Source organism: Carettochelys insculpta, chromosome 1 (assembly GCF_033958435.1).
Source record: "Carettochelys insculpta isolate YL-2023 chromosome 1, ASM3395843v1, whole genome shotgun sequence".
NCBI classification, from domain to species: domain Eukaryota; kingdom Metazoa; phylum Chordata; order Testudines; family Carettochelyidae; genus Carettochelys; species Carettochelys insculpta.
In genome coordinates, this window is record NC_134137.1 from 6322570 (window position 1) to 6342185 (window position 19616).

The 19616-nt window shown below is 44.5% G+C and overlaps 2 protein-coding genes across 2 annotated transcripts; both read right to left on the reverse strand.

Annotated features, from left to right (window-relative positions):
• Positions 1–3783: 3783 nt before the first annotated feature.
• Positions 3784–4722, reverse strand: LOC142007614 (olfactory receptor 52D1-like). The gene has a single exon (XM_074984301.1). It carries the CDS (start codon positions 4720–4722, stop codon positions 3784–3786), a length of 939 nt encoding a protein of 312 aa, XP_074840402.1.
• Positions 4723–14879: 10157 nt separating this feature from the next.
• Positions 14880–15638, reverse strand: LOC142007615 (olfactory receptor 52D1-like). Its single transcript, XM_074984302.1, has one exon. The coding sequence runs from the start codon at positions 15636–15638 to the stop codon at positions 14880–14882; it is 759 nt and encodes a 252-aa protein (XP_074840403.1).
• Between the last annotated feature and the right edge of the window lie 3978 nt (positions 15639–19616).

The following is a 19616-nucleotide window of genomic DNA, read 5'->3' on the forward strand; positions in this document are numbered from 1 at the left end:
TCATCCTCTGCCCCACTACGTATAATTCGAAAATATACATAAGAATATCTCCTCCCTTTGCTCCTTTCCTGTCCTTTCAGAGCTAGCTGTACCTTTTGGTACCAATACTGCAGTCATGCATGTTATCCCACCAACTCTCCGTCCTGCCAACTATTTCATAGTTCTCTTTCCTTACTAGTATTACAAGTTCTTCCTGCTTGGTCCCCATACTATTCACATTAGTATACCAACAACTAAGCCACTAATTTCATTTTCCACCTCCAAATCTTTCTTTGCTCTCCTTTATCCTTCCCATTGTAGCTCATGCTTTGATGTTGAACCTATCATTAAGTTAGCCACTCTGGATCCAAATACTCTCTTCATTTTCCTTTTCCTTCTCCTCCTCCTCCTCCTCCTCAATAGGTGGACCTCATTTCTGCTTAGTAGTCCCTTCTGGAACAGCATTCCGTGGTGAAGGAAGTCAAAGCCCTCTTTACACTACCATCTTCAAACCCACGCATCACTTACAGGATGAGTCTGTCCGTTCCTGAGTCTCTATCTGGGACTGGAAGATGAAACATGCTCTGACTGATCTCATGGTATTACATTGTCTGGATGGTTTCCCATATCACTCCTCCGAGGTCCAGGGTCTTTCTGAGATTATGTCAGGGTGAGCATTTTGAACAGGGTGTCAAAAAGCTGTGTGTCATGTTGACCACACCTCTGACTTCAGTTCACACAATTAAATTAGAATCTTGTTATGTATTTGAGGAGTTCAGATTTTCCATCCAATGCACAGACAAGTTGTAGCAGTCAACATCAAAGTTCATCTGCCATTATGCTGCTGATTCACCTGGCTTGGATAGCTCCTTCTGAGGGCTTTTCTGGCCTTGACTTTGATCTAAATAATTTGGTGACATTTTGAAATGTTACCACTTCATTGTTCACCTTCTTTCTAATTTGTTTAGTAATAATGATAAAATATTTAATTTAGTATTTCTTATAAACTGTGGTCCTCCCTTTTCGATGTTTCTGCTTTTTTCACAGGTGCCTTGAGAATTTCTGAGCACTGGGTTGACCACCTCATGGCAGCTTTCCACCTAACCCTGTCTGATGCACCAACATTCGTCCTCACTGGCCTCCCTGGCCTGGAAGATGCCCATGCCTGGATTTCCACGCCTTTTGCAATATGTTACATTATTTGCCTTTTGGGAAATTTCATTAATCTGTTTGTTGTAGGGAAAGAGCAGACCCTGCACAAGCCAATGTACCTGCTGCTCTGCACGTTGGCCCTCACAGACATCGGCATGTCTACCCGATCGTGCCAAAGGCACTGTGTATATTTTGGTTCACCCTGAAAGTCATTACTCTAGGTGGCTGCATCACCCAGATTATCTTCTGTAGCATGGTTTCTATGACACACTCAGCTCTGCTTGTGGTTGTGCACTTTGATCGCTACGTTGCCATATGTAATCCTCTGAGATACAGCCCCATCCTCTCCAGTACAAAACCAGCTAAGCTTGGGCTAGCGTGTTTAATAAGAGGCATCCTCTGCATGCTGCCCTGCCTGTGCTCCTGAGCAGGCTGCCATTCTGTGGCACCCGCGTTATCCCCCACACGTACTGTGACCCTAGGATTCTGGCAAATATTTCATGTGGGGACCTCACAGTCTTCCGGTATTACGGGTTGGCGCTCGGCTTTGTAGTCAGTGGGCTAGACCTGACACTTGTTGCCCTGTCCTATTGTCTGATCATCAAGGTCCTCTTCAGAATCTCATCCAGGAAAGCCCACCAGAAAGCCCTCAGCACCTGCACAGCCCACGTCTTTGTGTTGGTGATGTATCATTCCACCAGCCTCTTTTCCACTCTGATAGACCGGTTTGGTCGGGATGTTGCTCCCATGTACCCATCATCCTGGCCAGCCTCTATGTGCTTGTCCCCACCATGCTCAACCCGATCAAAACCAAAGAGCTTCGTGACAAAGTGACCAAACACATCATCACACTGTGATCACAGTGCACCTCTGAATTCTAACTGTGTGACAGAAGTGGGAAAGTTTCCTCCTCATGAATCAAAATGGCTTTCTGCCACTTTGCTGACATTGTGGAAATTCACATTTGAAGGAATTCATGACATTTCACATCTTGTCTTTCCATCCCCAAGTGCAGCTCTCTCCATTGTTTATCTCCTGCTCTCTGTCACCTGATCTGCTTACCTGTCACTTGAAAGTGATAACCTCACACCCGCTTTATCCTGCCTTTCTATGACTTTCAGAGCACCAGCTATCTGGTGGAACATCAGTCCCTGTGTGAACAGGGTTCACCATGAGTTAGAAAAATGAAACTAAGCTTTCAGATAGCCACAAAGAATTCAACTAAATGTCAATCTTCTTTTTCATGTATACAGTGATCTGGTGAGGAAGGAGTAAGTCCTTCAGCTGTGATCAGATGGCAATGTGGCATCTTTTTGCCATTAATGTTTGACACCTTAGATAAGTGGAGCAGTAGGGCAGAGTATTATCTATGGATGATTGGTCTTAAGACTCAGGAGAAGCAAGTTCATATGTTTTGGGTTGAAATTCTTTAAAACATAGAATTCATTGAGGACAAGGGCATTTGTGAACTTGGTCATTTGCTTTTCTCTTTGACAGACAGTAGTGATGCAATCTTGCCTTTCGGAGACTAATAGCAACCAATTAATTGAAAACAAAGTATAGACATCGAGTAGGTTCACTACATATATTTTGAAATGAACAACATAATAATAATCTGAGTGACAAGGAGTGTTTACTCTGCAAAGTGAAACTGGAGTCCTAGATGTTTTTGCAGATACAGACTTAATATGACAACCCCCTGATGCTTATAAGAATGTTTCTGTTGTTTCATATACATTTTGGGCTCTGTTTTTTGCTCTTTGAGTTATGTGACTCACCCTGTTCTTTGAAACACTTGCCAACTAACAATCAGGATAAAATGAATGGGGTTTTCGATTTCAATTTAATATTTTTTCACTTAGTTGGTAATGGGATGAATTCTGCTGGAGCTCATCATGCTTTGAAAATGAACAAACAAACAAACAAGCAACCCTGTACAAGGTGTGCTACAAAAGCAGTTATGTGATCTTTGATGTACAAATCAATGTGTCACTTTTAAAAAGTATGTTTCCGTAAATACTTTAATCTACATTTGGGTGAGTGCGTAAGGGACTTTGGGCTCTTAATGTCTCTTAAGAGAAATCTTTTCCTACTGGTCATCTTGCACCAATCCTTACAGCTTGGTTTTTATCAGGATCATCTTAAAAAAATGTTTCATTAGCAGCATTTCTTAAATGAACTGAAAGCACTCAAGGAGACAATTAGCAAATTCATAATATTATTTGTGGTCAGAGAAATCAGTGTGTTAAAGAAAAACAATCCTAAACAGCTCAGTAAGCTTGTCCTCAGTCTGAGGCCAATGAAACATAGGCAAAGCTCCCCCCTGGTGCTCAAGTTGTCCAAGGTGTGCACAAAACATCAGCAACCAGAAACAATGGAAAACCACCAAGCGTCATGAAGCTGATGTATATGCTGGTGTTCTGCAAGGCAGAATGAGAGGATATGTTGAGTTGCCACTGACGGGAGACACTGAAACATGCCAAGTGATGATCAGCAAGGAGGAGTAATGTGGTTTAGGATGAAGAGACATTAGGTTTGAGGAACTTCTCCAGCTTTGAACCTTGCCCAATCTGGGATAGAGCACCTGTAATAAAGGAGGAAGTAGCGTGTCCCCTTCAGGTAACATAGTTGAAATTCAAAAGCCAAAGATCATCACTTTCTCCAGATGTATTCCTTCACTTTGTCACGAAGCTCTTTGGTTTTGACCGCATAAATTATAGGGTTGAGCATGGAGGGTATAAGAATATTCAGGTTGGCCATGATGACGTGTATGTGGGGAGCGATGCTCTGACCAAACCGTGGTGTCATAATGGCAAAAAAACTGGGAATATAATATAGCATCAACACACTAATGTGAGACGAGCAGGTGTTGAGGGCTTTCTGGTGCATTTTCATGGAAGATATTCTGAGGAGCTCCCTGATAATCTGATAATAAGAAAGAGAAATGAGTGTCAGGTCTAAACCAACGTTTACAGATATGATCACGACTCCATACATACTCTGTAGTGTGTAGTCTCCACATGAAATCTTTGCCACAGCTATTGGCAGACAGTGTGTGTGTGCGATAATGCGGTTGCCACAGAATGGCAGCCTGATCAGGAGCAGCGGCAGAGGTAGCATGAACAGAAGTCCTCTTATTAAACTGACCAGCCCTATCTTAGCGATAGATTCATGGCTGAGAATGACGTTGTACCTCAGAGGCTTACATATCGCAATGTAGCGATCAAACGACATCGCTAAAAGCACGTTTGCCTGTACCAAAGAAAGTGTAGTGTAGAAGACAGCCTGGGTGAGGCAGCCACCCCAAGTAATGACTTTCAAGTTGAACCAAAATATACACAGTGTCTTCGGTATGACAGATGTAGTAATGATGATGTCTGTGATAGCCAGCATGCAGAACAGCAGGTACATCGGCTTGTGCAGGGTCTGCTCTTTGCCTACAACAAGCAGAACTGTGAAATTTCCCAACAGGACAACTATGTAGCTTATAGAGAAAGGGATGGAAATCCAGATGTGTGCATGTTCCAGACCAGGGATGCCTGTTAAGATGAATGTTGGTGCTTCAGAGAAAGTGAGGTTGAAAGTTGCCATTAGGTGGCTGATGAATCAATGGAGCTCAGAAATGCATGAGACACCTGGACAGAAACAGAAGCACAGCAAAGCAGGTCATATACTTTACAGCATGAGTGTCCAACCTGTGGCCCACGGGCCGCATGCAGCCCTGGACAGCTGGTAATGCAGCCCCACAGGATCGTAAACTTTTAACATTATTATGTGATTTATATACATTACCTATGTTATATATTTTGTACGTGGCCCAAGACTATGTTCACTCAATGCAGCCCAGGCAAGCCGAAAGGTTGGACACCCATGCTTTACAGCAAAAAGCACAGTAAGTATGTCATGTCTATTTAACAAGCTGGAAAGGGAGGTGAGCACTAAGGTAGCATCATTTGCAGTGTGCAGCGTAACTCCCAGTCCTGCCAACTTCTGTGAATAGGCCCACAGCCTGTCTCACAACCTCCACGGCTCCCTCCTCTCACACGTACTCCGCCTCCCTGCTCCCTGAACCTCGGTTGTACCCTCATATCCCCAGCACTCACAACCCCTATCCCAGCCACACACTGGCACCCCTCACGCAGGCCAACAACCAAGTGCCAGAAACCACAGTGAGAGCTCACAGAAACAGTGTCTCAGACCATGTTCCACACGGCGCCTGGTGCACCATGGCAAAGGGGGAGATCAGCCTCAACTCCCTCTCTGGTGGCAAAGGGAGCTCAGCGGCAGCAGCTCAGCCTGTCTAGGGAAGGAGACGAGATACAGAGGGAAGGAGAGAGAATGTGACTGATAGAATCATAGAGCTGTAGGGCTGGAAGGTACCTCAGGAGCTCATCTAGTCCAGCCCCCTGCTGAAAACCGGATCAAGCCTCAATAAATCATCCCACCCATGACTATGTGAAGCCGGGACTTTTAAAAGACCTGTAGGGGTGGAGATTCTCCCACCTCTCTTGGAAACACATTCCAGCCCTTCACCACCCTTCTGCTGAAATAGTTTTCCCTCATATCCAACCTAGTCCTCTCATTTTGTAACTTTGGACCATTGCTCCTTCTTCTACTGTTGTCACCATTGAGAACAGTCTCTCCCCTTCCTCTTTGGATCCCACTTTCAGAAAGTTGAAACCTACTATAAAATCACTCCTCGGTCTTCTCTTCTGCAAACTAAATAAGCCCAAATCCCTCAGCCTCTCCTCATAGGTCATGTGCTCCAGCCCACTAGTCATTTTTGTTGGCCTTCGTTGACCCCTCTCCAATGCATCCACCTCCTTTCTGTACTCAGGGGCCCAGAAATGGACACAATATTCCAGATCTGACCTCTCAAGTTCCAAGTAGAGGAGAATAATAACTTCTCTAGATTTCCTGGAAATGCTCATCCCAATGCACCCCAATATGCCTTTAGCCTCCTTGACTACAAAGGCAAGCTGTTGACTCATATCCAGCCTCACATCCACTGTATCCCCAGGTCCTTTTCTGCTGCACTGCTACTAAACAAGTCATTACCCTGTAACCATGCTTGGGATTCCTTGGTCCCAAGTGCAGAATTCTACACTTGTCCTCATTGAACCTCATTACATTTCTTTTGGCCCAATCCTTCAATTTGTCTAATCCTCTCTGGGCCTTTCCCTACCCTCAGGTGCATGTACCTGAGCCCTTAGTTTAGTGTAATCTGCAAATTTGCTGAGGTTGCAATGCATGCCCTTGTGCAGGTCAAGAATAAAGACATGGAACAATACTGCCCCTAGAACACATCCTTGGGGCACTCCACTTAAACCAACCACCAAACAGATACTGAGCCATTGACAATTAACTGCAGGGCCCATTCATCAAGCCAGTTTTCTATCCATCTTACAGTTCATTTATCCAATCCATACTTCCTTAACTAACGGGCAAGAATATTGTGGGAGACTGTATCAAATGCTTTGTGGAAGTCAAGGTACATCACATCTGTTGACTTCTCCGTGTCCACAGAGTAAGTTATCTTACCATGGAAGCTAATCAGATTGGTCAGGCACGACTTGCCCTTGGTGAATACACGTTGACTGCTCTTGATCACTTTCCCCTGTTCCAAGTGCTCCAAAATGGATTCCTCAAAGATTTCCTCCATGATTTTTCAGGGGACTGAGGTGAAACTGACCAGTCTATAGTTCCCAGGAATGTCCTTCTTTCCTTTTTTTAAAGGTGGGCACTATGTTTGCTTTTTCACTGTCACTTATTGTTAACATAGTTTTAGAATCCCTTCTTCTTGCCCTTCACATTACCTGCTAGCTGCAGTTTCAACTGTGCTTTCACTTTCCTGATTATCCCCCAGTATTCTCCAACTATATATTTATACTCCTCCTTAGTCATCTCTCCAAGTTTCCACTTCTTATACCCATCCTTTTTGAGTTTAAGCTCAACAAGGATTGCCCTGGCAATGCACATTGGATGCCTACCATATTTGCTTTTCTTACTGTGCATCAGGATGGTTTATTCCTGTGCCTTCCATAAGACCTGTCTACAAAACTACCAGTTTTCCTAAACTTCTTTCCCCTTCATAGAAGCTTCCCAGGGGATCCGGCTCATAAGTTCTCCCAGGGAGTCCAAATCTTCACTTTTGGAATCAAGGGTCTGGAATTTACTGCTCACCTTTCTTCCATTTCTTAGAATCCTGAAACCTACCTTCTCATGATCACTGCAGGCCAGGTTTCCACTCACTTCTGTTTCTCTTACTATTTCTTCCCTGTTTATGAGGTGGTCAAGCTGTGCCTGGCCCTTGGTCGGTTCTTTCAGCACTCGTACCAAGAAATTATCCCCAACATTCTCCAAAAACTTCCTGGATTGTCTGTGTGCTGCTCTATTCATCTCCCACCAAATGTCTGGGTGATTAAAGTCTCCCATGAGAACCAGCACCTGTGATTTGGAAGCCTTTCTTAGATGTCTGAAGAAATCCTCTTCTACCTCATCTCGCTGATCTGGTGGCCCATAGGAGACACCAAATACAACATCGTTTCTGTTGCTTCTGCCCTTAAGCTTAACCCAAAGACTCTCAAATGTCTCTTCTTCCTGCATACACTGGAGCTGTGAGCAATGATATTGTTCTCTCATATAGAACGCAACTCCTCCTCCTTTTCTTCCCTGCCTGTCCTTCCTGAACAATTTATACCCTTCCATGACCATGCTCCAGCTATGTGAGTCATCCCTCCAAGTCTCCGTTATTCCAATCACCTCTTACTTCTTTGGCTGTGCCAGGGCCTCTTATTCTTCCTGGTTTTTTTCCTGGCTTCTTGCATTTCTTTGCAAATACTTCAGGTAATAAACTGATTGGCCTACTCTCTCCTTTTGAATGCGTGGTCCTCCTTTGTTGTAACATATTGCTTCCCCACTAAAGACTAAGAGAAGCCAGGGGTAGGAACTCTTCCTCCAGATGACACAAAGTGTTAATGTATTGCAGCCAATTGGAAACTCAGACCTTCTGAGGTTATTTTTCACTGCTGACATTTGCTCACATTATCAGGACGCTCCCATGGGGGTTGCTCTTGGAAGCAACAATGGTCTGGAAGGCAGATAGTGTCAGAAACAATCAACTATATTGCAGTTCATTCTATATTGCCTGCTGAGACACATGCTGACCTCATTGCATCTCTCTGGTCTGCGTATTAGGTAGGATGTCCATTCCCTATTGACCTGGTTTCAGGCTCCCTGACACTGTGTTCTGGATACTGCATCTCTCCCTCAGAGCACTTACAACCACTGTGCATCCCCACGGCTGCCCCTCTGAGATTGCCAGCACCACCTGATTTCCTCTACGCCAGACCCAGAAACATGATTTTTTTTTCAATATTTTTTGTCCTCCCTTGGACTGAAATTGCAGAGGCACAGAGTGAGTAGACCCCTTGCCGTCGCTGAGAGAAACTCTGATCCCCATTGTGTTGAAACTTAAGATTTGCGAGTCTGAGATTTCAGCAATTTTCCTGTCAGTTCTTTCTGTGACCCACACAGGCTCACCTGTCTTTTGAGGCCCTGGGATTGCTCCAGCTGAAGGTGAAAAAACAGAATAATAAGTTAAAGATTAGCATGGTGAGCAACAAAATGGTATAATGAGGGGGGAAAAACTCGGAATACGATTATGAGCCGTGAGGATAAAAGGCCTCATCAGCCAGTCACTCCTTGTCAGCTTGAGGACAAGGTATATTAAGGGCTTTAAGCTTGCCATTCAGGGCTTCTCAATAGGACTGCTGAGCGCTGCCATTGCCGGTCCATACAACAAGGTACAGGGACCGTCTGCAACTTCCGGATGCCTAAGTACCTCTATGTTCTGTGAGAATTCGGCTTAGGGAAGACCTCGCATGGCTACGGGTTCAGGCCCCAGTCATTTGTTACGGCTCTAAGGAGCAGTAAAATAGGCCTAAATAAATGCAACCTGGAACCAAGGTTGCCCTCAGGAACAAAGACATTAGGGGAACCACCAATAGAGGGTTCCCACTGTAAAAGCTGGTGATGATCATCAAGAAGTAGGCCTCTTTAGCCCACCTTGATCCCGGAAACTCTGAATCTTTAGCTGTGAGCTCAGCTGTAGCATAGTTAGAAATAATTAAATGGCTGATGTAACCAAGAATTACCAGGAAGGCATTCTTTCTCTTTGTGTTGTAAACACCTGTATATATTTAATTCTTCTTCTTCTGATCTTATCTTTAATACTAATAAGCTTTATAAAGAATAAATCACAAAACTTAAGGTGTAATCTCTGAAATTCCTAATCAATACATAATAATAAATAATTATTTTAAATAAACAAACAAAAACAAACAAACAAACAAACAAACAAATAAATATGTAAAAATTATTAATAAATAATATTGAGGTAAAAGTCTGTGCTTGGCCAAGACACCAATAAGGGCCCCGACCCTTTACCTCTCACAATTCTTTGATGATTAGTCTCACTTTCCTGCAGTTTGTCTCATTCTTATCTCAGTTCTCATTGTGTCTGTTGGCTTTATATTAATTTTACTGGGTGTAAATCAATTGTGCTAGTGGGGTAGGACCGGTTACGTAATTCTGTTAAAGTAGGTTATGATTGGCTAGTAAGATTCCACCAAAACAATTGGTCAAGGTAGAACCAAAGAGGACACAAGTTTCCTTACATAAACCGGGTTCCAGTAGTGAAAATATCAGAAAGGCAAGAAGAAGAAGAAGAAAAGCTGGGAGAAGAACTCACCTTCAAGACACAGCCGAATTCCAGAGATTCCAGAATTCCCCTGTCTGACCAAGAGATGCAGCACTCGGCATTCAGAGACACTGACTTTGTCCAACACGAGAAGTGAGCAGGCCACTGTTAGGATTAGTGAGCACAGCAATGGGTGCTCAGCATGTATTCCACTTGCTGGGTAATTGTCAATAAAGAGAGAATAAGCATCTGACTGTGTAAGGCTTTATCAGTGACAAAGGTCCTGCAGATCCACAGAAGTTTCACCCTGAGCCTTGGGGTCTGTGGAAGGGAGGGAGTTTAAATTAACAGGGCTAGACCTGGAGGCCTAGGAATTGGGTAAAGGTGTGTTACAGTTCTGAAAGTCCCTGAAAGGAAGAACCCCATTTCTGTGGCACTCTCAGACTGAAGATGGAATCTGGAGATTTCACAACATGTAGACACCAGCTGTGTAATTAGGGAAACCTGTATCTATCCGGAATGCCCCAGTGAAGGGAGAATGTGAGAGCAGATTGTGGCCACTGTGTGACTCACTCTTGTGAATCCCCTGCTAATGTAAAAAAACAGCAGAAATATCAACTTTCAAGAGTTGTTGGAGTACAGGCTAACACGACTACCTCTCTGATACTATTCACCCTGCTAATGCAGTTACGCACGGCAGGAGCTTTGGCTGTACTTTCCAACAGTTCAGGGAAGTTGCTGAATTCCAAAGTTTCACAGAACCAAAGCAAAAAATCACATGAACGAAAAGAGCTGGTGAGACAGAGAGAAGGACACTGTCAGAAACAGGGAAGAGATTTAAATTATTATTTATTTATTTGTTTATTTTATTTATTTATTTATTATTTAAATTATTAAATTTTACTTATTTATTCCACAGCCTCCCAGAATAACCCTACAGTGTCCCAGAAGCCGCTCATGCTCCCCAGCGCAGGTTGGCCTCCTCCTGGTCATGGCGGAGCTTCTCATCCGCTACCTCCACCTGCGACTGGAAAGTCTTCAAAGTTGTCTAAACTTTTCCTCCATATACCTGTTGTTTCAATGTAACCTGTTAAATCTCTCTGTGTTTCTCACAATCACCAGAAAATCAAGCTCTGGTGAATTCCTGCCCACATCGATCAAGACCCAAACCCTTGAATTTCTCCTCAGTCTTTTGAGCTGACATTAATGCAGAAACAGGCAACTCACCACAATCCCACTGAGCCAAGAAAGGAAACCTTCCACTGGCAGTAAGGCAGAGATAAGGGAATCAGCATATGAATCTCACAAGCATGACACTCAGCAGGCGAAAAAATCAGTTTTATAATTCCTCTGTTCACTCCCTGTGGGCTTTCAGGTTGGCCAGGATTCACAGACTATTCCCACGGCTCTGTGTGCTGAGGGATGAGCATAAATTAAACCCTTGGAGGACTGCGGCCTGAAAGCCTCCCCTTGGGGTGAAGAAATTTTGTGGAAAGAGGAGTTCAGCTTGTCAGGGCAAATTGGAAACCAGCTTTCCAGAGTGTTAGAGGGATGAAGGAGAAAAAAAATATTCACCTTTTTCTGTGATGACAGCAAAAGAAGCAAAAGCTCAAACTGCAATACAGAATGGTTAGTATGGACATTTGGAAAAGTTCCGAACTCTCAGGTTGTTTGAGGACAGGAATAAATTGCCTCAGAAGTTTGTGCAATCTCCACAATTGGAGAATTTTCAGAGTTCTTTAGGCAAACATCTGTCATGGTCTTATGACCTTTCAGGGTCCCTCCACAACTAGTGTTCTATGATTCATGAGTCTTACAAATGTTCCTTTGAGTTTGTTATTTGTGAGCTTTATTTTATTGTGTTCACTCCTGTCATTGACACTGTGGGTGGGAATGCTGCCACAATATTCAGGGCCAGAAACTGTGTTCAGGTGATTGTAACAGTGTATACTGAATGTGACCCATGCCACATCAGTCCATTGGCCTCAGAAACATCACTGACTCCCTGTTTGTGAACGTGAATTGAGTCTGTTTTGGTTCAACAGGTTATAGTATCCTGAACCTGAACCAGAAGCATCCGTCTTCTCTACTTACTCTGTAGTCCCTTAATGAGTCTCAGGGCATAAATGACCTGTAGTTCATCTCACATGATATCCCACATTTCACAAGGAAAGAGTCAACCCTGGGTTCATTTCTGTAGGGAGGCATTTTTGGCAGGTGTGCCCTTCTGGAGAGAGCTCAAACCTGAAAATGTTCTACATTGGCTACATCTACATAAAAATGCTACTTTGAAGTAGCCTTTTTTGAAGTAACAGCGTGAAAATAAGCTACTGTGTACACATCTTCCGGGGTAGGTTCCGTCAATGTTCAACTTCGAAATACTGAAGGGGAACGTTGAAAGGGGCTGCCCCGGATGGAAGATCAGAGCATCTACACACACAAAAAGCCCAAGAGCTGTTTAATGCCCTCCTGAATCATGCCTACCAGGTGTTGGAGAGGACCTTTGACCATTTGAAGGGCTGGTGGCGCTGCCTCCTCACCCACGTGAACATCAGCCTGCAGAACATCCCCCAGGTTGTGGGTGAGTGTTGCATGCTCACCAATACTGTTGAGAGGAAGGAGGAAGCCTTTGTCCATGGGTCATCTGTTGATGAGGGCACAAGCTGATCCCAGCCTGCTGTCTTGTCCAGTCGCCAGGCCCACGAAGAAGGTCTATTGATCAATGCATAAGACTAAAAATTAGCTATGAAGAAAGAAATATCAATACATACAGAGTAATTTATTTACCAACAATTGTAGTATTGTACACTGTAAACTTACATCCTATTTGCTGTATTTATTTATAATTACTTTCAATACACAGTACTTATGGAAAATGTAAACAAAATTTACTAGCGTTGATCTCAACGTCGAAGTAGCGTACAGCACATGTAAACGCGATGCATGATATTTGAACATGTTGCCAGCTACTTCGAAGTAGCCACCTAGCGTAGACGCACCCTTAGAGTTAAAATGCTGGTTGAGATTTCTGGATGATAGAATGCCGGCTACGACAGGGTTTCCTGTACATGTCCCCGGACTGAGAGTTTGGCAAATGTTAGAAACCATATGGTGACTCCCAGTATTGAAACAGACAAAGCAGAGTGAAAATTCTATGTAGTTTCGCACTTCTAGCTATCAGAGGGGGAGCCGTGCTATTCTGTGTCTGCAAAATTAATGAGGAACCCTGTGGTATTTTAAAGAGCAACAGATTTATTTCGGCATAAGCTCTCGTGGGCAAAGACCCACTTTATTGGATACACCTGACAAAGTGGGGGCAGTGACAGTATTTGCTGCCTGTACTTAGTTTTGAATCAATTTGTTTCTATTTGTCTCCAAAAGGCAACATTTCATCCTGCCTGTCTTTGGCAGAAGTAGCATTCTTCTGGTAGGGTTCAAACCTTCCACCTGACAAAGTGTAAACATTTGTTTTGTTGGTGAAGGCCCACCAAGGGGTGAGCAATGGCAAACGTCAGCAGGGTGCGGCGTTCCAAAGGGGCACCCAGGTCCCACCGTCTCCCACTGGTGCTTCAGCAGTGTCCGCATTCAGAGTCTCTGGCCCTTTTGAATTGCCAGACAGTGCTGCTCTGCAAGGCTCTGAAGGACTGGCCATCTGAGGCATGCTGCAGTCCGGGCAGCACTCTGGCATGAATGCTCAAGAACCCACCCCTGCCACCTTATACCCCAAAACTTAGGGGGCATAGAGCCAGGTCCCCCATAACCTGCTTATCTCAGGGCCTAGGCTGCCTGGCTGCTCTGCTGTAATGGTGTAAAATACACAGAGCACATTTAGTGTTGTTTCAGGTAGGCCCTAGCACAAGGTTTTACATCCTGAGACTCCAGAACCACGTGAGGCTCTTTAAGGACTTTGTTGTGGCTTCCAATGCTGTCACTGCAAAGCATGAAAAACCTCCTGATTAGTTCTGATAAATGGAGAATGTCTAAAAGCCCAGCAATGAACAGCTCAGATCGCAAGAGCAAACGATATGTGACCTTGAAACGGTGGATAACTCCCCCTTTAAAATGTGCAGTGTGTTGGGGAATATGATACAGTCTCTGTGTTTTGATCATTTTGCTGAAAAAGTCTTATTTTTTAAAAGGAAAAGGAAGCTTCTGACATTTCTGCTGTGGAGGGCAGCACACATTTTAAGCAAGAAAACTGAAATTAAACATGAGGTAAACTCTTTATAATTAAAAGAGGTTCGTGAGTGAAATTCGGAAAGACAGTGGTACAATCAGACCCACATAAAGTGTTAGGAAATAGAATACATAAAAATTTGTGAATGCCCTGCAGAAAAAACGTAGTTCATTACAAGCCATTGTGTGTTCACTGTCCTTAAAATAGGGGTTAGAAAATACGGATTGACATTACTTATTAAGGTCTTTCCCATATTTACAGGAATTGCAGCTCTTTACTCGCTGAGCAGTTTATCAAATTAAAAAATCTCTTTCTCCTATTTTGGTTCCCAACCTCTCCCCTAACCTGACGAATGTTTTCCTACTGGTCATCTTGCACCAAACCTTGCAGCTTGAAACTCATAATGGTATTTGTTGTCAGAGAAATCGGTGTGTTTAAGAAAAACAATCCACAACAGCTAGGTTAGCTTGTCCTCAGTCCGAGGCCAATGAACAACAGGTGAATCTCTCCTCTGTTGCTCAAGCTGTCTAAGGTGTCCATAAAACATCAACAAACATGAACTGTGGAAAACCACCATGAGTGAGGAACCTGCAGTATATTTTGGTGTTCTTCAAGGCAGAGAATGGCTGAATGACAGGATATGTGGAGTTGGCACTGACGGGAGACACTGAAATAGGCCAAGTGTTAATCATAGAGTCAGAACTCAGGAAGGGTGAGAAACATGGTTTGGGATGGAGTGATAAGATGTCAGGTGTGAGGAATGCCTCCACCTGTGAACTTCGCCCAAACTGGGATACAGCACCCCTAATAAATGAGGAAGAATCCTTTCCCCTTCATGAAACATAGATGGATTTCAATATATAAATATCATTATTTTCTCCAAATGCATTCCTTCACTTTGTCACGAAGCTCTTTGGTTTTGACTCCATAAACTATAGGGTTGAGCATGGAGGGGATAAGAATATAGAGGTTGGCAATGATGACGTGTGTGTGGGGAGCAATGCTCTGACCAAACCGCGGTGTTATAATGCCAAAAAATCTGGAAATATGATATAGCAACAATACTATAATGTGAGATGAGCAGGTGTTGAGAGCTTTCTGGTGGGTTTTCTTGGAGGAAATTCTGAGGAGCTCTCTGACAATCTGATAATACGAAAGAGAAATGAGTGTGAGGTCTAATCCAACATTCACAGGTACAATCACCATTCCATACATACTCTGGAGTGTGTAATCTCCACATGAAATCTTTGCCACAGCTATAGGCAGGCAGTGTGTGTGTGCAATAATGCATTTGCCACAGAATGGCAGCCTGATCAAGAGCAGGGGCAGAGGTAGCATGAAGAGAACACCTCTGATTAAACTCACCAGCCCTATTTTAGCTACACATGCATTGCTTAGAATGACGGTGTACCTCAGAGGCTTACAAATAGCAACGTAGCGATCAAAGGCCATTGCTACAAGCACATTTGCCTGTATCATAGAAACTATGGAAAGCAAGGCAGCCTGGGTGAGGCAGCCACCCCAAGTAATCACTTTCAAGTTGAACCAAAATATACACAGTGTCTTCGGTATGACAGATGTAGTAATGATGATGTCTGTGAGCGCCAACATGCAGAGAAGCAGGTACATCGGCTTGTGCAGTGTTTGCTCTTTGCCTACAACAAACAGAACTGCGAAATTTCCCAACAGGATAACTATGTAGCATATAGAGAGAGGGATGGAAATCCAGATGTGTGCATGTTCCAGCCCAGGGATGCCTGTTAAGATGAATGTTGGTGCTTCAGAGACAGTGAGGTTGAAAGTTGCCATTAGGTGGCTGATGAATCAATGGAGCTCAGAAATGGAGACACCTGGACAGAAACAGAAGTACAGCAAAGCAGGTCATACACTTTACAGCAAAAAGCACAGTAAGTATCTCATGTCTATTTAACAAGCTGGAAAGGGAGGTGAGCACTAAGATAGCATCATTTGCAGTGCGCAGCGCAACTCCCAGTCCTGCCAACTTCTGTGAATACGCCCACAGTCTGTCTCACAACCTCCACGGCTGCCTCCTCTCACACGTACTCCACCTCCCTGCTCCCTGAACCTTGGCTGTACCCTTATACCCCAGCACTCACAACCCCTATCCCAGCCACACACTGACACCCTTCACCTAAGCCATTGTTTGCCGGTGGCCGAGTAATGTGCGGTGAGGTACCAACTATGCCCTTGTTATCATCCGAGTTTAAAACTGCGAGAGCAGGGAGCTCTTCTCTGCAAGCAGCCAAGACAGGCTGACGGATTTCCCTGGGTCCTAAGCAACCCAGTTTTTTTACTGTTAGAGCAGGGACCTGCTAACACTCTCACCTATGGCCAGGCTGTCGTAACCAAACCGTTAAAGTTCTTTTTGTTGTTTCAGCTGTGTTGCAGTGACAAAAGCTTTAACAGCAGTCAGGGTCAGAGCTTAACTAGTTACAAGTTTATTGAGCTACAGTTATAAGCATGTGGTTACAAAAGGCTATTGTCTACTTCTCATATGCTAGCAAAGTACAGGTGTTAACAAGTTACGTTACAATCCAATACAAAGATATCTGTAACCATTTAACACAATGATATCTTGATACAACGACGTCTAGTTACAGAGCTCTAATTCTTTAGCTGTGCACAAAAAAACGGAGACCTAGCATGGGTGTATCTTACCTTCTCTGCGTCTCTCGATACCAGCCTAGCCAAGCTGGATCGGTCACTCAATTCCGTGGAAAGACAAATACGATGTTGGGCGTCCCCAGTTGTGGAGCTTGGGAGGCAATCACCTGACCCGACCAGCAGGTAGTTGGTGGAATGCACTCCAAGTTTATACCCCATTTTGGGTCACTTATTCTCTTTCTTATCTAAGGTGCCAGATCGTACCGGTCTGTCTTTTGTGACGCCAGTTTGTTACAAGGGCAATTCTTCCTTAATTTGCACTTGTAAGACAGGAGATAAGCAATTTAGGAGTACAGGACATTCTTTTTGTGTGGGCGGAGATTTCCTCTTCAGGGATGGCTGTGTGTGTGCATCATATTCATCAATGCCAACTGGGGCGATTTCCTGAGGGTCCCCCCCCTGCCTCGTGTTGACAGTTTGGCGTGTTAGCCTTCTATCTGTACTTTCTGCTTCTCAGGGTCACGATAAGCTCGCACATCTGAGCCTGAATGAGGGAATAAAAGACTGTGCTGTCAGCAGCCGTTTCCGTGCCCTGAGTGCTTCTCAGTGGGGGGGCGGGCAGCGAGCAAGCTGGCTTATAAGGGGGAGACTTTGTCTGGCTACAGCCATCAATCAAGTGCCAGAAACCACAGTGAGAGCTCACAGAAACAGTGCCTCAGACTAGGTTCCACACGGGGCCTGCGGCACCATGGCAAAGTGGGAGATCAGCCTCAACTCCCTCTCTGGTGGCAAAGGGAGCACAGAGGCAGCAGCTCAGCCTGTCTAGGGAAGGAGACGAGATACAGAGGGAAGGAGAGAGAATGTGACTCACAGAATCATAGAATTGTAGGACTAGAAGGAACCTCAGGAGCTCAACTAGTCCAGCCCCCTGCCGAAAGCAGGATCAAGCCCCAATAAATCATCCCACCCATGACTATGTCAAGCCTGGACTAAAACACCGTTAGGGATATGGAGATTCTCCCACCTCTCTTGGAAACACTTTCCAGTCCTTCACCACCCTTCTGGCCAAATAGTTTTTCCTAATATCCAACCAACTCCTCTCTCTCTGTAACTTTCCAGGATTATTGCTTGTTCTACTGTTGTCACCATTGAGAACAGTCTCTTGCCTTCCCCTGCAGAGCCCCGTTTCAGAAAGTTGAAGCTTACTATAATTTTGCCCCTCATTCTTCTCTTCTACAAATCTCTCAGTTTCGCCTCATACGTCATGTGCTCCAGCCCACTAATCGTTTTTGTTGCCCTCTGTTGACCCCTCTCCAGTGCATGCACATCCTTTCTGACTCGGGCCCAGAACTGGACACAATACTCCAGATCTGGCCTCTCTCATGCCAAGTAGAGGGGAATAATAACTCGTCTAGATTTGCTGGAAAGGCTCCTCCTGATGCACCCCAATAGTCTGTTAGCCTCCATGAATACAAGGGCAAGCTATTGACTCCTATCTAGCCTCTCATTCGCTGTAACCCCAGCTCCTTTTCTGTTGCACTTGTACTTAGTCAGTCAGTACCCTGAAACAATGCTTGGGATTCTTCAGTCCCAAGTGAAGGATTCTCCACTTGTCCTCATTGAAACTTATTACATTTTGGGTCAATCCTCCAAATTGTCTCAGCCACTCTGGGCCTATCCCTACCCTCCAGTGCATCTACCTGACCCCCTAGCTTAGTGTCATCTGCAAATTCGCTGAGGTTGCAATCTATCCCATCATATAGGTCATTAATAAAGATGTGGAACAGTACTGGCCCAAGATCAGATGATCGGGGCATTCGACTTGAAATCAACCGCCAAACAGACACTGAGGAATTGACCTCTACCCATTTTTTCCATCCATCAAGCCAGTTTCTTACCATCTAACTGCCCATCAGTTCTCCCAGGGAGTTGAAGTTTGCTCTTTTGAAGTCAAGGGTCTAGAATTTACTGCTCACCCTTCTTCCTTCTGTCAATCCTGAAGTCTACAATCTCATGATCACTGCAGCCCCGGCTGCAACCCACGTCTGTTTCTCCTCCATTTCATCTCTATTTGTGAGCAGCAGATAAAGCTGTGCATGGGCCCTGGGGGGCTCCTTCAGCACTTGTACCAGGAAGATTTCCACAACATTCTCCAAAAACTTCCTGGATTGTCTGTGTGCTGCTGTATTCATCTCTCAACAAATGTTTGAGTAATTAAAGTCTCCCATGAAAACCAGCACCTGTGATTTGGAAGCCTCTCTTAGATGTCTGAAGAAATCCTCTTCCACCTCATCTATCTGATATGGAGGCCTGTGGCAGACACCAAATGCAACATCGTTTCTGTTGCTTCTGCCCCTAAGCTTAACCCAAAGACACTGAAAATCTCTTCTCCCTCCATATGCTGGACCTCTGAGCAACGATACTGTTCTCTCACATAGAGCGCAACTCCTCCTCTTTTTCCTCCCTGCCTGTCCTACCTGAAAAGTTTACACCCTTCCATGGCACTGCTCCAGCTATGTGAGTCATCCTTACAAGTCTCCACTGTTCCAATCACCTCATAACTTCTTTGGCTGTGCCAGGGCCTCTTATTCTTCCTGTTTGCTTCCCAAGCTTATGGCATTTCTGTACAACAACCTTAGGTAAGAAACTCATTGGCTTACTCTCTCCTTTGGAATGTGTGGTCCTCCTTTGTTGAACCATCTTACTTCCCTCCTAAAGACTAAGAGGAGCTAGAGGTAGGAACTCTTCCTCCAGATGACACAAAGTGTTAATGTATTGCAGCCCATTGGAAACTCAGACCTTCTGAGGTTACTTGTATTGCTGACATTTGCTCACATTCTCAGGAAGCTCCTGTGGGGGTTGCTCAGGGAAGTCTCAATGGTCTGGAAGGCAGATATTGTCAGAACCAATCAGCTGCATTGCAGTCCATGATACATTGACTTTTGAGATACCTGCTGACCTTAGTGCACTTCTCTGGTCTGT

Bases quoted from the DNA above. Each gene is read 5' to 3' on its own strand.
- LOC142007614 (XM_074984301.1), bottom strand. From the start codon at position 4,722: ATGGCAACTTTCAACCTCACTTTCTCTGAAGCACCAACATTCATCTTA.
- LOC142007615 (XM_074984302.1), bottom strand. From the start codon at position 15,638: ATGTACCTGCTTCTCTGCATGTTGGCGCTCACAGACATCATCATTACT.